The sequence below is a fragment of the Eulemur rufifrons genome, chromosome 30 (assembly GCF_041146395.1).
Source record: "Eulemur rufifrons isolate Redbay chromosome 30, OSU_ERuf_1, whole genome shotgun sequence".
NCBI lineage: Eukaryota > Metazoa > Chordata > Mammalia > Primates > Lemuridae > Eulemur > Eulemur rufifrons.
Window position 1 is genome coordinate 138,814,587 of NC_091012.1, and position 18,449 is coordinate 138,833,035.

Genomic DNA, 18,449 nt, shown 5'->3' on the forward strand with positions numbered 1-18,449 from the left:
ATATAATTTTTTGTTTATTTTCTCTTAGAATATTTATTTTTGTACTATTTAAATAGTACTTTTAGAAGTTATTTAACACACATTTTTATCACTATCACTCATAATTTTAAAAAAACATAAGCAAAATAGATTGTTTCAAGAGTTCAGTTTTGAAAATTCTCCTCATTCTTCTGAAGTTCTATTTCACTCAGGGCATTGATGATCCATGTGCCATAAAGGATATTGGTATTGGAGCAGTTTTTCTTCCAGAATTTTCTTTCAAGCTGCTAAATCCATTCTGTAACTAAGATAACATTACCATTAATATTCATATATTTTCCTATAATATGTTAATCAAAGTTAAAGTTCCTTCATTCAATATTTATTAAGATTATATTAATATTATATGTCCATATTAAAATTAATAATTCTATAATAAATATTAAATGATAAAATTTGATCAATTGTATTTACCAATTTAAATTAAAATTGTCTATCAATAAATTGACAAAGCATAACATTTTATTAATAATATTAAAAATTTAAGCATTGAATGTAATGAAATGGAAATGTAAACCTCTAGTATCAAAAATGGAAACATCTCAAGCATACAAGAGTAACCACCACCATCCTGACGTCTAAAACTCAAGATTTGTTTTGACTGTATTTGATAGTTGTCAAAATGGAATCATCCAGTTTGGAATGTATTTGGCTTCTTGCACAGAGCATTTTATGTGACAAACTAATCCATTCTGTTGTATGAAACAATGATTCATTCGTTTAAATTGCTGCTCAGCAGTCCCTGATATACTTCAGTGTATGTATTCTTTCAGTTTTGCTGGAGATTTACTTTGTTTCAATGTTGGGCTATTACCAGTAGCGCTGCTATGAATACCCTATGAGCACATGTGTTTTGTTGCACATGTATATACAAATTATCCCCCTAGAGGTGAGATTCTTAGGTCACAGAGTCTGTCGAGCTGTAGAATACATTGATAGTTTTCCAAAGTTTTTGTACCAACTTACACTCTCACCAGCAGGGTATATTTCCAGGTGCCCCACATTTTCTCTGCCATGTGGTATTTATTTTCCATCTTTTTAGGTTTGGCCATTCTGGTATGAGCATAGCGATACCTCACTGAATTTGCATTGTTCTGATCCCCAAGGAATTGAACACCTTTTCATAAGTTTGCTGTATCTCCTATTTTTTGAAGTACTTTTTCAATTCCTTTGCCAGTCTGTCCTGCACGAGTTCTTCATATATTGTATATATGAGTCATTTGTTGGTTTCATGTATTGTGAGTATTTTCTTCCACTCTGATCCACTCTTGCATTTTTAACTTTCTTAGTGATTCTTACTTTTAGAAATGATCAAAGTTCATCATGCTACTTCCTTTAGGTTTCGTGCTCTCTCTGTTCTGGTTAAGAAGTTCCTGCTTATTTATACGAAGGTCACAAAGACACTTCTTGTCTTCTAGAAGCCATATTGTTTCACCTTTCATTCTTGGACTGACTTTTACCCAGAATTGAGTTTTGTTGTAGGAGTCAACATAGGGAGTCAATGTCCTTTTACTTTTTTCCTCCTGATCATCTTCTCTGACTGATGCAGCATCACGTATTTAAAGATGATTATTTCCCCAAAGCTCTACTGTGTCATATTTGCCACTAATCAAGTATGTATGTGCAGGTTAATTTTGGACATTCATAACGTCATTTGGCATATTTTCCCAACTTTCTGACAATATTTTATTATCTTGACTATAAATTTGTAAATTTTTAATGATAGTCCTCCAGTTTTTACTTCTTTTTCAAATGGTCTTGACTATAGTTGGCCCTTTGCATTTTATATAAATACTTGAATTAGCTTTTCAGTTTCCACAAAAACTCTGTTGATGTTGTATTTCATCTATATGTCAATTTAAGAATTCATATCTTAAAAATATTGAGTCTTCCAATCTATAAACATGGCATATTATATTATTCAAGTTTTAAAATTTTCTCTTAACAGTGTTTTATGATATATTGGAGAGAGGCTATACCACCTTTTAATATGATTAGTCCAAGGTATTGATATTTTTTCTTTTATCCTTTTATAGATGGCATACTTTTTCCTCAATTTCATTTTCTAATTTTTATTGCTGGTATTGACTATAAATCCAGCAATATTATTATGTTACCATGTTAATTATGACATTTCATTTGATGATTCTTTTGCATTACTCTGTAAAAACCATCATGCAGTCTGTAAATAATGAGAATTTTATATTTTTCTTTCTGGATTTTTGACATTTTCCTTTTTTCCCCTTGCTTTAACAATGGCTAAGACTTTCAGTACAAGGATCACGAAAGTGATAACAATAGGCCTGATGATTAATTTTTAGGCTTTTGAAGACACCCCTTGCCAGATTCATACAGTTCTCTACTCTTCTTATTTGCAAAGTTTCTGTCATGACCAGATATTGATTTTTATGCAATGTTTCTCTTGCATCTCATGAGATGATCAATGAATTTTTCTCCTTTTCTATTCATACAATGAATTAAAGGAAAAATGATGGATTACCTTCTAGGTTTGTTGTGAGGATTAAATGATATTACACACACAGATTGCTTGGGACACTGCCTGGCACAAAGGAAACACCCAGGTGTTTCAATGTGAGGATTCCTGCGGCAGTGCTGTAGGCAGCGCCATAGAGAGAGTGGCAGAGGTGCAGAGGGAAGGCAGGATGTCCTCGCAGAGGTAAAGAGCTGCTAGTCTAGCTTTGTAGGGCTTCCTGTTGCTTTAGGACTCTTTTCTCCTTTGCAGACAACAAAGATCAGCACTTTAAAAATGATTTCCTTGTCCGATTTATAATACACATGCTGTAAAACTTAAGTATCTTATTAAATTTGACAGGAGAAAAAGGATTAACCTTCACTGCACTATGTCAGCAAGCTGTAATACGATCAATATTCTCAGATGACAATGATTTGAGTGCATGACAAGTAAACAATTGTGTTTGCCTTTATGTACTCAAATCATTGTCGTATGGGAATATTGATCATATCACCAGTCGTTGACATAGATATATATACTCACACACGTGCATGTACGCACACACATTACTTTAAATAATCCAAAATTAGAAACAAATGTGAAGAATATTCATTGTTTTCTCAAATATAGAAATCCTTAAAGAAACCATAGGCAAGATTTGTGTACATACTTATTAGTCAATTTCAGGATACGTAGTATGATCCAATTTACTTGACAATGTGTAAAATTATGGAACTGACAATAAAGAGACCACATCCAAAGGCAAAGAAATGGCCTCGATTTGGGCTTTGAAATTGATGCTGAGTTGATTCATGTTTAGTGGCTTGGACCCTAGGCCACCAAGCAGTGTCTGAGAGTGAAGAGCTAATGCAATGGAGGCCAGCTAGTATCTGTTCATCAGGAATGACATGTCTTACTAACTTAAACACAATGCAGTTGGATAGTGGCCAAATGGTTTTAATCACACCCATTTCCAATCTCTGAGCCCTGTTAATCTCCAGGGATGTTCCTGACATAGACCAACATTAGACCATTGTCTAATCAGTATACATCCGTGCTGGCCTGAGAACATTCTTTGGGGTTGGCCAAACTCTGGTTCCAAAGATATAATTGATGTGAAATATATTTATATGAGAGAATATTCTGCACAGCAGTGGTCGACGGTTGAGCACCACAGCGTCTAGTCACAACCATTGCGATGCTATGTCTGTTGCTTCCTCCAGAGGCGGGGATTCATTCTGCGTCTTTACTGACACACCGGAGTCTGTCTTTGCAGATATTTTGTGGGCCGTGAGTCTGCTCCTTGCCATTTCAGCTGGTGTCCTCTCTAAATATTCATGCCAGACATTTCTCTGAAGTGGCAGGAAGCACTTGAAACACTTAAATGGCAAAAATATGGACTCTGGCATTTTTCTTTTACTTTATTTAGGGAGATCCTCCCCAAAGAGTTGGGAATGTAAAAGGAACATTGTGTAAAAATATCTAGACGGAATACTCATGACTCTACCGCATACTCCGAGCCCTTTACCAAAATGATAAAGACAAATAAAGTTAAATTTCCCTACACAAATCTTGCCTCTCAAAGCTGGTGGCTTTTGATTTTGATTAAGGTGATGAAAGAAATATAGGAAAGAAGAAAGGAAAGTTCTGATTTTCCTTTTAAATTAATCCTTTAAATAAGTAGTAGGCATTACAAACATTAAAAGCATCTTTAGAAGAGTCGTTTAGTATCTCTGAAAATGATACGTTCAACTTTCACTTGGAAGTGGGACGTTTTAAAAATCAGAATTAACTTAGGTACCAGTGAATGCGTTTTCATTTCATTTTTGCTTATTTTGCAAATGTGCACGCATTGCCTGCTTTACAGCAGACACTGTGCCCAATGATGGGATTACAGCAACAGGTAAACTTTCTACCTTGAAGACACCTGACGTTCTGAGGCTTAGGCAAATAGGCAGTGCCACACAATAAGAGTTATTCTTCATGAAGGTGTGGATACAGAGTACTTCCCAGGGGAGAGCCTTTGATTTGTGTGCAGATTATTTTCACAGAGCAGGAAAAGTTTAAGGTGAACTTTAAGGGCTAGATTACTTTTTTTTTTTTTTTTTTTGGCCAGGGAAGCTGAGTGTTTCTGGCCCAGGAAATGAGCAGCAGTGCAGATGAAAGATCAGAAATGTCAAGTGTTGGTGACATGGAGGAAGTGATGGGGTGAGACTGGAGAGATCAAATGATGGAGACAGGTTTGTGCTACGTACACCAGAGAGTATGGATTTTGTTCTCTGCAGTAGGAGAGGGAAGTGAAGTAGAGGGGAAGCTCTGGGTAGAACCTGGAGATGTTAGCCAAAGCGTTGTGCAAGGAGAACGGATTGGGACTGCTCAGAGACAGCGTGGTACAGGCTTTCGGTAGGCAGTTACTTTCAGTAGCCCAGACAAGAAGCAATCGGAGCGTGAAATAAAGGTAGTAGTGGTGGGAGCGAGGTGGGGGAGGATTGTAAGAGTGGCCACATAATTGATTGTCTGAACTGGGATTCACTGAGCACGAAAGGAGGCATTCTTCAAGGTTATTCCTCACCAGCAGACGTAGACTGCAACTCTCCCAGGAAAACCAGGACATACGGTCACCTGGGCATTAAGCCCTGGCTGAAGAGAAGAGAGATGAATCTGAGTAGAGCCTCTACCTTTTAAGTTGAGTGACTACTTAACAGTACTTTGATGAACAAAGATTGTAAACAATAAAATTGCAATGAGTTTCCCGGGGAGGATGGAAAGTTTGGGTTTGGTGTGCTGAATTCGAGATAACGGTGTGCTATCCAGAAAACGTCTGGTAGGCGGTCAGAAGTGCATGCTTAGAGCCCAGGAGACAGCTGTGCAGGAGAAGTATGGATTTGGCTGGAGCTACGGAGCAGTCCCTGACTGCTGTCAGAGGGCCTGCAAATGTTAGTTGATTTCCACTGGATCACACCGTTACTTATTAGGAACTAAGAATAAGGCATGCTCTATATAGAGTTTCATTCTTTTCCCAAAAAAGCCCTTTTTCTTAAATTGTATCCATCCCCATTTCCATTTTTATTTTAAATATGAAAGCCAAATTGCCCTATAAATTGCAGCAGAGCTCATTCTGTTAAAGCACATGGTGGAAGGGGGCTGTTGAAAGCTTTGGGAAGTCCGAAGTGAAACGCAGTGGAGAGTGTGTGTTCCAAACTTATTCCACATATTTTCCCCTTCCAGAAACTTTTTATGCATTCGCCATATGACCTACAGAATCCCGACCAGCGTTTCCCCAGATATTTATAAAACATGTTTATATTCATAATTATCACACATGTAGGAAAGGAGACCCTTTGAATTGACTCATAGTCCTTCTAGTATATCAGTGCTGTATAGAATGTGAATGAGTTCAGTTTCTGTCATGGGAAAGGACACTTTGGCTAGGTTTTCTGGATTTTGGGACTTTTTAATTTGAGAAATTGTCTGTTCTGTATGCAACTCAATAGATTCGTCTCAAATGGATTTAAACTTCTTGACATAAGTAGTTGAATATTCTTGAATTATAATCTATTTTCTACAGTGGATAAATTCAGCTGAAAACCTAAAAGGGCTGAATGGTGGTGACAACTAAGGGAAGAAAAGAATCTTTTTCATTAATCAAAACAAAATTATAAACAGAAATCGGTTCTTATGTCACAATTCCTAAAAGTGATGGTGGGTAAAATGTTGGTGTTGCACTTGCAGTTAGGAATCTAAAAACACAAATCTATTCATTTTCCTTAAAATTTTCCAAAGAGACAGTTTCAATTATTAGGATGTAGCATATAATTGTGTAGGAAAATGAATTAGGCACCAAATATCAGCCTTCTCAATGCATATGGTAGTTGGGTTATAATAGTGAATGCTCTCAAAGAAAACAAATATTTTCAACAGTGAATTTATAGAAAAAACATTATATTAAAATAAATATTTCATTTAGCTAATTTTTAAAATAACTTTATTATTCACTGATGTTAGTTCATTTTTCCTGTGTGATAATAGAATACACAATTGATTGTTTTTAGGTTTTCTGGCTTTAGATGTTATGTTTATACAACACAATTATAAAAAACTGGCTGGGAAAGAATCCATTCATGCTTCCACTTTAAGTACAAGGGCCTATGAGGTGTTCAAAAATTCTTGTTTTAATTGCACACAGTCAGAAAGTTCTATTTCATGAAATAATTTTAACAGATATAAGGAGAATGAGGCATAGCTCAATGAGAGGATGTCATTCATCCCACATTTATTGAGTACCTGCCCCATGCCGGGCACCATTTCTGGCGCTAGTGACACAGTGAAGAAGCAGACAGAAATCCCCACCCTGACGGAGCTGGCATTCTGTGACGCCTTCCCAAATGAATGTCCCCTCTCCCTTGTGTTGTGATTTTCAATTATTTGTTATGGCAAATGTTGTTCTGGGGTAAGCCAAGACTGCCTCTATTTCTCAGAGCTCTAATGTCAATAACCCCATCATTCTGATTATTAGATTTTGCAAATTTAGGAATTCACATTTAATTAAAAAATTTAGAGCCCTTCATTTATTCCGGGCACTGTGAGTTAGATATATTTGAAAAGATAATTGGATGCACTCAATTTCTGAAGCATAGTTGAAGCATAGCTCAAGTAAATTCCAACATTTAAAAATACTTTTCATGTACTTTCTTTATAGCGTCAATTTATTTGTGGAAGGAAGAAATTAAGTTCAAGAACCACATCAATTAGACATTTAGCATAGAATTTTCATGAAACTTCATGAAAAATTTCATGAAACCCTTTAGGAAGTGTTTGAACAATACTATTTTTAATATTCTAGTTATACATTGAGTCCTGCAGTGATAGCCTAAGACACGAGCTCTTAGGATTGTAATAATTGGCAGGATGAAGCTAACGACAAGATGTTTGTACAAATGACTTCCATGGAAGCAAATATCTATGAATTGATTTCTTTAAATTGAGCTCAAATAATATAAACAAGTATGTGCATATTTTTGTTTGCTTTCTAAAAATAAATGTCCTCAAACTGGCCTTTGGGCTTGCCATTTACAATGCTTTGAGAACATTTTAAACCTAAGTTTATTTAATATTTTTTATTTTCTCACACTTCTTTTAATGCTCTTGTATAATACTCTTTATTTTCTTTCATATTTTAGATCGTAAGGAATTCCATTTCTCTATAACCTGAACAATTGGTGAAACAAAAGTGAATTTGAATGGGCATACACTCACTCATTGATTCATTAAATGTTTATGGCACAGTCCACGGCACCCTGAACACCTTTGTTTATACAACAGTGACACCAAATAGACATCATTTGGGTTCATGGAGCTCTCACCAAAAGGGGTTGACAGAGGTTAATCAAATGAGGACAAAAACAAACAAAGCATTGAGAATACGGGTAGATTCTGCAAGAGGTGAGCGTGCACAGGCAGCTGAGAGCCGTCACCACGTGAGACCTGGAAGGCCACGTTAAGGAGCATTATCTATATTCTGGAGCAAAGAAAAGCCGTTCCATAACTCAGAGCCAACCTTGAGAAGAGAGGGTTAGCCTTCATGATCTGAGTGGGAACCAAGACAATCACGAAAGTTCCTCAAAGTAGCAGAGGGCAGCAGAGCTAAAGAACCAGAGTGAAGGCATTGCGAGAAGGACTCTGCCCACCAGACTCTGAAGGTGGTGGAATGAAGGTGGTGGAACGGCGCCTCCAGCCAAGGAAGGCCAGAGGGCCCCAGCCGCTAGAACAGGCGAGAAAGCAAATTCTCCCCCAGAGTCTCCAGAAAGGGACGCAGCCCTGCCAATACCTCGATTTTAGCGCAGTGAGACTGATTTTGGACCTTCAGAAGAGAATAACTTTGTGTTGCTTTAACCAACTACATTTGTAATAATTTGTTCCAGTCTCTGTAGAAAACTAGTGCAGTACCTAATTTAAGACTCATTGGAAACCCACTGCACTGGCCATGTTAGGACCCTTATTTTCAGATAAAGGAATAGGCTCAGTGAGGTTTCAGGACTTCCTTGCTGAAGCCCGCCTTCTTCAAAGATTGTGCATCAGGGCCAAAATTCTACCTTCTGCACCCAGAGTAAAGAACTTGCTTGCAAGGGGGCAATTTAGGGACAGAAATCCAGAGTGTAGCTTTAGGAATGTTGAGTTTGGAAAGCCTCTACGTGGTATAGGAGGTAGGGAACATTGGCTCTTCAAGGAAATAGCTCATGGGGAAGTAGAAGTTTGGGATCTGTCAGCAGGAAAATGATTTTCCAAGGCATGGGAATGAATGAAATTGTTCATGGGGGTGACACATAGGGAGAAGCTAAGTGGGGGTGAACTCAGGCATGGCAGCATTTAGGGCTGACGGAAGGGAAGGAGTATCCGTGTGTCATTCTTGATGTCTCCTTTTATGACAATATAATTACATCATAAAATACATAAAGGATCTTCAAGTTACATAGGACACTCTGCGGTAGCCACGCCTGGTCATGTCATTGTCATATGGCAACCCGGAACCCCCTGACTGTTCTCGACCAAAGAATCTCAGTCACGTGCTGTTCCCACCTCAGGACTTTGACACTCACTGTGTATTCACTGCAGGTAGAACTGAGCTCTCCAATATTGTAGTCATTGGCTACTGGCAGCTGTTTACATTTAAACTGATTAAAATGAAATGGAATTAATAATTTAATTCCTCAGTTGCACTGGTGACATATCAAGTGCGCCATAGGCACAGGTGACCAGCGCTTACCACATAGAGAGTATTTTCATCATTATAGCCAATTCTGTCGGGCCGAGCTGCCCAGAGTGCCCTTCCCACGGTCTCTGCATTCCAGCGCCCATCGCAAGCCTCTGTAAGGTCCTTACTCAAACACGAGCTTCTCGGTGAGACATGTGGCCACTTTATTTAAAATTGTAACTTTTTGTCCACATTAAAAGTTATAATTTTAAGTTGTAACCCTCTTAGCTTCCCTATTTATTTGCAGACTTATTACAGATACAAAAAGTTACAATTTTAAATTGTAAGTGCCTTACTTTCTGTATTTATCTATAGACCTATTACCTTCAACCTAATGTAGATTTTATTTATGCATTTTCTTATCATCTGTGTAGTGCCATTAATATGTCCACTTCAGGAGGGCAGCGCTTGTGTGTTGATTTCACTGTTGCTGAAGGAAAGAATATGGAATCACTCACTGACAGACTTCATCCTTGTGTATAACGTATCATTCTTTAAAAAGAAAAAAGAAGAAAATCAAACCCTTGATGTCTGCTGTGCAAAAATTAAAACCTCTACTAGTGATTTCCCTTTAAACTAAACGCCCTGGGTGCTCACTTTGTATCTGTTTCCTTTCTGGATCGAAAGTTCTTCTTTTCTGGTTCCAAAGTGCTCAGAGCAAGTTCCCACTAGATCAACCCAATTTCCTCAAAGAGCTTTTCCCTCTGAAAACCCCCATCAAACGCTTGGCGCCAACGTTCGGGACGAGATGTTAATTGCCAGCAAAGCAGCGCTGTTTCACACCCCTTGGACTCACTGGGGTGATTAATAAACCTGACACCGTCAAGCACTTTCCCACACTCAATGAGTCGCTTGTCCTCAGTCTGTCTTTCTTTCTTCCCCCACATTATTGTCCAAAGTAAAGAAATGCACAGAAAATGCGCTGCTCCACCTGGGAATGAGAATGTTGGGAAGGGCAGGGTTCCTGCCGTTTTCGAGGGCAGGCAGCAAGGCACATTTCAGTAGGGAGCAGACGCCTAGAAAGGGAAGGGGGAACAGGATGCTGAACATCCTGATCCTTCTGACAAAGGAACTGCCTTGTGGCAACACTTTAGGAAATAAATAGGAGTAGCCAATTCTTCACGTTTGCTTTTGTTCTTTGTGCATTCAAGAGCTTCTCATCTTCATCCAAAAATTATAGGATTGAGAGACTTCTAATGATTCTCTCCTACAGCAGGAGTGAGTGAAGAGAGCTGTGCTGAGTGTTACCCTTTCTTGCAGGGCTTTGCTTACCCTAAAAACATGGATAGGTTATTCTCAAGGCACCTTTAGAATCATTTTGCTATTGCTTGCTAATTGCTTTTTTTTTTCCTACTTAGACTTGCATTTCAACACGGGGTTTCCTTTGGCTGTGTATTACTTTTCCCACTTACTTTACTCCTAACCACTAAATAATCAGAATTATACCACCGTAGACTCACCTATGCATTTTTTTGGCACCTGTAGAGTTTCATTTTCTCTCTTCCTGTTCGCTCCAGTCTAAGAACAGTGGACTACATGGAATGTAACTTCCAGGCTGTTATTTTTGTTTGTGTGTCTCGATGTTGTAGATCCCAGTGTCAAGCGGTATCACGTGCAGTGGTTTCCAGAAGTGTGCACCCACAACAAAACGACTGGATGGGAGACGTCCTCTGGCATGACCCACGTAAGAAGATGCTTTCTAGACTGACTTGATCTGTGTGCATAACTGGACAGGACGATGTGCTAACTGGATATGACAAATGGATAACTCACTCTCACAAATGAGCTACTGAATAATGACCCAATGAAAACTAAAAACCTGACAGTCATTACATCGATCCATTCTTTTATCCATGCACAGCATTACATGGAGAACTATTCCATTGGCGACACAGGGCAAGTCCTAAAATGCTGAATTTCTATGTGATGTTGTCACTCAGCACCTCTCTTTGCCACATCCGTAAGTGCCATCGGTTCCTCCAGTTAATGGGAGATGCTACCCGGCCTGCACACCAAGTGCCTATATTTTGATATTTAACTTTAAGAGAACATTAAACTCCTTGGGGATAGCAACTCAATGCTACTCAAAATATCATTCCAAATATTTGGGGATTAACACATGAGTTACAGATTAGAATCAGCAAACCAAGATAACATGTTTAAGAGGGCATTGTGTTGTACAAGGTGTTGATGGCAGCAATTTACACGTCATGAATGAGGACAGTTTAAAAAAATTCAAAAACATGGCCACAAATGTGTGGTATTACAGCTTGGGATATGTAATTGGAATCTTTTCCTTATGAACATTTTCTAAAGCAACCAGGACACTATTTTTAAGTTCATATCTGATCACATAACTTTAAGACAGTGAGAGAAAATGAGTCACTGGATTTGCAGAAACACACAGCTATTTTTTCTTTTTCTTTTCTTTTCTTTTTTTTTTTTTTACTGGGTTTGACTTGTCTCAACCAGTTTACCAAAGTTACTCCTTTAATTTATCCTTAAATTAGTCCCAAAGTTTGTGACCTTCATTAAGAAATTAAGCAGACATTCTAAATGAGGAAATCTGTTTGAAAAGTAGAAAGAGAATTAAACAGAAGCAGGATTTATTAGAAATGTTTGTGGGCAGGGGCGAGGGCCCCGTGTACAGTGGCACATGTGCGGGAACCGGACGGAGCCTGGCTCGTGTCCACGTGGCCTTCCAGTCATGGGCTTGGCATCTTCATTAACTCCGAAAGTGAGAATAGCTATTCACTGAGCATATGTAATGTATCTGGTAGAAATAAGAATCAAAATTTCAAAAAAGCATACTGTTAAAGGCTTAGAACTTGTCTGTTTTCATTTTTAATCGACCGTTGGGCCCAATTAATTTGCTTTCATGGTAGGGTGAAGCAGCAGCTAATTTGCTTACTGGGCAGAGGTCTGCCTTCCACATGAAAGCATTCTCGGCACACCTACGAAGCAGAGTCCTTGATGGCGAACCCTGGATTCCAGCATAGTGCCACATAAAGTGCAGGTTCATGCCTAAAGAAAAGCAATTCTGACTCCCAAAGAGATGCAGCAGGCTTGGGTGTCTGGACCGAGTTGATTCCCCTGCACCTTTTGGTGCTCGCTGTGTGGAGCTGGGTCCACCCTGCCTCCTGTCCCCTTCTAGATCAAGGCCAGCAGCCCTGGCATTGTCCCCCATCCCCCTGAGCATTCCCTGCTGCGCCTGCAGCAGCTTCCACCCCTGGCTCAGGCAACCCAGGAAGGGCTTCCACCTCCATTTTTATCCTAATTCTTGCTTCATGGTTTCTCCCACAGCCCCGCTGCCACCTGGCAGGAATGCCTGTTGTTTGCGCAAGGGCTCCCAGGCACACACCCTCCATCTGCACCTTTTACACACACATATTAAGACGTGATAAATACAAGATAGAGCAGCGACATGGAACTTCACCAAACATAAAAGAAACACAGTTGCAAACTGTTATCACAGGACATGCCATCTTTCATGTCACAGTTATATTCTAAGCCTCTGACTCCTTAGCAGTTTAGCCTATTTTATTTATATTTAATCACGTTATGCCAGAAAGCAATAACAGCTTTCCAAAATGGGAAAAGATCCATTGCTAAAAAATATATCATGTTTTTAAACAGGAAAACATATATAAGCTATTTCTGTGTCTCTGAAAAGCCTGGATTAGGTTTTTGGGGGGTTTAAAATTTTTTTTTATTAAAAATATTAGATTTATATTTGCCAAACACCAAACAGCCTTACACTTCCCACCTGCACTGCTGCCGACGCAGAGTGCAGGCTGCGAACCTCGGAAGCTGGCTGCTTTGGTGCGGACTTGCCACGGCATTGCGGCATTGTTTCATTCCAGAGGATGCGTCCCACAGCCACGAGAGTGATTAATACTCGTCATCAGTCAAAACGTGGACAGTGTCTGCTTTCTACTTTTTATAAAAGCCATATTGCCCACCCTCCATATATAGGAAAATATCCTTGTGGGAATATGATTTCAACTCCTGCCAATTTTTTTTTAACTCCCTGATGAGATTTATTGCTTGCCTATTTTTCTCTTGCTCTAGGAAAATTATATAATTCTCCAAGATCTGTCATTTTCCTGCAAATATAAGGTGACGGTCCAACCCATCCGGCCAAAGGGTCACTCGAAGGCAGAAACGGTGTTCTTCGCCACGCCACCTTGCTCCGCTCTTAAGGGGAAAAGCCACAAGCATGTCAGTTGCCCCGGCGACGCAGGTATTTTTATTCCGGATGGACTTCCGCATCTTGGTCTAAGATATCAGCACCACTTCGAAAACATTTCCAAACCATATTTCATAAGACCCTAAAGACTAACAGTGCTCCTCTTTCTAAGTTGTGAAATGGTGGCCCAATTTGGAGGGAAAATATGCGGGAATGTTTGTATTATTTTATAACCCTAACAGCATTGGAAAGATGTCCTTTGTGAGCAGTATGATCCTTTTGGAAATGAAAGCAAACATTGAGATACTGCTTGTGCTTTGGCATACATTATTTCATTTTTATCCTACCCCTTTGATGTATATGTTGTCTCCACGCACTTTCTACATCAACCCAGCAAACCTCAGATCTGCAGCTTGCACCAGCTTGTCCTTGCCAAAGCCCCTTTCTTGCAGGGATGACAAATACCCAGGGCTCTTTAAATGCCCTGGATTTAATAACTTTTCTAATAATTTCGATTTTCACCCTTCTCACTGCAGTCATTGCTGCTCTTGAAGGGCTGAGTCTTGCCAGAATCTAAACTCCTCCCTTTTTGCCATTCCCAAAGCAGGGTTCTAAAAATAATCCCCAAAGCATTAGAGGAGCATTTAGCACAAAATTATAGAAATGAGATTCCTACCCACCTATCCCTATTTATCAAAAGGTGATGGCTTGAGTCCATGCTGAAAGAACGAGGTCAGACTGCTGCTTCCTTGCCACAGCACCTAAAATCCCTGCAGCGAATGTAAAACCCATCCCCCGTTCATGCTTTCTCCAGAATCCCAACCCCAGTCTTCCTTTCTGCATTGCCACAGGTCATGCTCTTTCCAAAGTGTTAGCCAAGCCGGAGAACCTTTCTGCTTCCTTCGTCATCCAGGACTTTAACATCACGGGCCACTTTGCTTGGAAGATGGCCAAGGCCAATCTCTATCAGCCCATGACTGGATTCCAAGTGACGTGGGCCGAGGTCACCACAGAGAGCAGACAGAACAGCTTGCCCAACAGCATCATCTCACAGTCGCAGATCCTGCCCTCAGTAGGTGCCGCCTCATGTCCCGAGCCTGTGCTGTCACTGTCCCTTAGCCCTTTTCAGTTACCGTTGCAGGTGGGGATCTCTGTCCGCTGCCTGCTCTGCCGTGGAGCATGCAGCCTTCTTTCTGCATCCTCTTCCTCTCATTGCATCATGTCACAGGCCTTATCCCATCACAGGTGTGGTCAACAGTTAACAAGTCGCATGAGCTGTCATCTAGGCAAATTTTGATGACTGGAGCCAGCTCCTGACTAGATCTTATCCTGTCTATGTTATTTGCAAGGGATTGAGCCATTTTCTTCCATCTTTGTTAACTCGGTGTCTCTCTGGTCCAAGTGGACTGCCCTGTTGGAAGCGTTGAATTGGGGGAAAAGCAGCTAAAAAGAGGCTTGTTGTTTTTCTTTCTTTTCCCCCTTCAAATTTGGCTAGCGCCTGTAATGAGTTGGCCTGTCTTCCCGGGCACTTAATTCCTTGGCTTGAAAAAAAAAATTCATGTGTGGGCTTTTACTCTCTCTGAAAATGCCCTTAGAATAGCCAAGTTCTGCTGCAAAATGCAAAAAGGGAAAAAAAAAATATATATATATATATAACTTAAATCCCAGAAGGAAAAATTCCATGAAATTAGAGAGCAGTTATTCTATGAATGTACTAGGTTTTATTGAGTTTTGAGAAGAATGTGTTGGCATAAAAATAAACATTTTCACTTATGGGCAATGACAGATATTGTGTTTTAAGAAAAACAGTTGGCTCATTCACTGAAATTTGGATTATCGAGAATTCACATCACAAGATGTGCAGCTGAAAACTTTCAACCCTGGGAAAGTCTGATGTTAAGGCGTAAAAAATAAATAAAATCCCGGGAGTGAGCCCTGAGAACCAGCCCCTTGGCACATTTTGACTCTGCCAAGTGTCTTGGGCTGCCAAGAATTGAGCTAGATGCTAAGAAACCACATGGCGGAGAACTCCTGCACACGAGGGGAAATATCCTCCACGTTAAAGCGTGGCTTTAAAGAACAACCCAAAATGCACGTACATAATTTCCTAGAATGGGGGAAGAAGCCCTCATGGCTATGTGTGCAGTGTGTGTTGTCTCTAAAAGGTCATTCACTGATGACCGTATTTTGTGTCACTTCCTTAGGATCACCATGTCCTAACAGTGCCCAACCTGAGGCCATCTACCCTCTACCGACTGGAAGTCCAAGTGCTGACCACGGGAGGGGAAGGGCCAGCCACGGTCAAGACCTTCCGGACGCCCGCCCTCCCACCCTCATCGGCACTCCGTGAGTGGGGCATCAGGGCATGAGGGTGCTCTGACAGGTCTCGGGGACAGGGAGAAAAGTCTTGTTGAAAAATGAAAGCAAAGAAATACATTATTACAGACTTCTGAGAAATAGGGCATTCTCCTTACCTGAAATACTTACTCACCTTTGTACCTACTTATTGGATTTGACTCCAGCTACGATTAGTGTGAATTGTACAGTGGATGCTTAATTGCTCCTCTCTCTCCCCCCTCCCTCCCTCCCTTCCTTCCTCCCTCCCCCTCCCTTCCTTCCTCCCTCCCTCTTCCCTCCCCCCTCCCTTCCTTCCTTCCTCCCTCCCTCTCTCCTTCCTCCTCCCTCCCTTCCTTCCTCCCTCTCTCCCCCTTCCCCCTCCCTCTTCCCCCCTCTTCCTTTCCTCCATTCCTCCCTCCCTCCCTCTCTCTATCCTTCCCTCCCTCTCCCTCCGTCTTTCCTTTTGTCTTTTCCTTCTTCCTTCCTTTCTTGCATTTTTTCCTACATAATACATGCTTTTTCCTTGTCTCTTGATACATGAATACATGTGGAAAAAAATATTTAGTCTCATAGTAATCTGAAATGTTTTTAAATTAAGAGTTTCTAACATGGCAATATAGGAAATCGTATTTGCTAGGGAACTTATGTTCTTGTTACATAGATTTTACTGTAATACAGAACATGAATTTTCTTCATGATATGACCCAAATCCGTCTACTTGATTTTTGCTAAATCTAGTCAATTTAGAAAAAGAAAATTGTCACCTACTCTTTGAAAACAAGTAGCCTCCTGCTGATTTTTAAATTATGCATTTTGTTTACTTATTTTCTGGCTTAAATTTAAAAAGTGGTGTCTAAAGATTTGTGTGTTAAGAAGAAAACTGAGAATCACAGTTTTAGCTCAGATTTTTTAAAATGATGGATCAAATTTGTGCCAATAACTTGGTATGCATATCATTTGAAGAACAGCAAAAGCCATCACAGTGGGGGACCTTGACAGCCCTTAAGTCTGTAAGCGTTGGAGGAGATGCTTTGCCGCTGTTCCTTCATTGAAATTATATATAATACAATTATTTGTTAATTTTTAAAACTTGTTTAGGAAATAAAAAAGGATCATGGTTTGCTTAAATAATCAGAAGCTTCAGGGAAGGAACTTGTCTTCTCTCTCTTGTTATTTTATGGTTTGGGGCAGGAATCGAGGGGCGAAGAGAAAACTGGGCAGGGAGGGGAAGAAAGGAAAGGAATGTGTACATTCCTGCACATCCGGGTTCAGAAGAGGAAAGACACAGTCATAGCAGGGGATGTTTGCCTGGATCTGATGCTTTCATGCCAAACAAACGTGTTTCTACCATTTATTCAATGTGTATCTAGTGATGTGGCTGTTACATTTTGTCACTTTTTAGGACCCCATCTTAAACATCGTCACCCACATCATTACAAGCCTTCTCCAGAAAGATACTAAACTGGTCAAAGAGAGTTTTAAAACTTGCATGGATGTGTACGCTTGCTGGACTTCAGCTACTAGGCACGCGCACTCCTAGAAGCAGTAGGAACTTCCCAGAGGCCCCGACTCTCCTGTGTACCTGTTGTGCAGTAAGTTCTTCTGGCAGTCGCAGATGCATCTGGAAACAAGTGACCAGTAGTCAACTGGTGAAAATGAACGCCAGTCAATCCCCTGTGACAATGGAGGAAATGAAGAATAGGCCTATTTAACTTTAAATTGTCTTTCCATGTATGGCTTTGCTCATCTCTACTGAATTATTTCAAAACTGAGATTTCCCTGAATTTGGAGCAGCTAATTCTCAAAAGGAAGTAGTGTAACACATAGACAATTCATGCATACACCAAGCATAAATTCAATCAATAAAAATATATTTTTGATTAAATGATGTATTTGATTTGAAAGATCAACTAAGATTATACAGCACTATGTATTCAAATCTTTTATAAGATCTTTTTTATCATGGGTGATTTTTTTTAACTGAAAATTTATAACCTAAAATATACCAAGGAATTCAAATCTAAAAATGCTCCCACTTTATGCGTGCTATGCTTCTTTTTATAAAAGGTAAATGAAAGTTCAATCTGTAAATTATGATTTACAAAAGACACTCAACCCAAGGAGACTCGATGAATTAAAAGCTGCTAACCAGATTTTGCCTTGGAGAAATGAAAATTCTTTTCTGGGGATGCTTTTTAATATTTCATCCTGTAATATGAGAGATTTTCCTGATATGTTATTTATATTTCCCCTTATTTTCCTCACTAAAGAATAGCACCTTTTGGTACACCTCATTTTTTTCTTAACCACCTGAAAATTCACAAAACCTCTTGCTTCAAATGAAAGAATCCCAAGTATTGAGCATTTTCAGATCTTTACAGAGGCCTGCCTTTTCTTAATCAAAGTAAGCTAATTGTATGCTAAAATATTCTCAGCAATGTATTAAAAAAGGGCTTTCACTGATAGAGAAGAATGATTATTTGCCTTTAATTAACCTACAGTCTTCCAAATCTATTATACCTTATTGTTTCGAAAATTTCTTGTGTTCCAAACTACCCCCTGTAGCATGAACTTAAGTCAAAACATGTTCTCAGTATATGGTTTTGCAGTGGATATTGGAGCAACCTAAAGCACACAGATGTTTAGTTTAACATCATTTT

At 39.6% G+C, this 18,449-nt stretch overlaps 1 protein-coding gene across 1 annotated transcript in view; it reads left to right on the top strand.

Moving 5' to 3' along the window:
• The window catches only part of ANOS1 (anosmin 1), a 150,467-nt gene extending 133,217 nt beyond the window's left edge, over nucleotides 1-17,250 (top strand). The window contains exons 10-14 of the mRNA XM_069463845.1: nucleotides 10,853-10,947; nucleotides 13,335-13,506; nucleotides 14,304-14,524; nucleotides 15,657-15,798; nucleotides 17,192-17,250. Of these exons, the coding sequence (XP_069319946.1) occupies nucleotides 10,853-10,947; nucleotides 13,335-13,506; nucleotides 14,304-14,524; nucleotides 15,657-15,798; nucleotides 17,192-17,250 (689 nt within the window). The remainder of the gene's footprint in view (nucleotides 1-10,852; nucleotides 10,948-13,334; nucleotides 13,507-14,303; nucleotides 14,525-15,656; nucleotides 15,799-17,191) is intronic.
• Nucleotides 17,251-18,449: the final 1,199 nt, after the last annotated feature.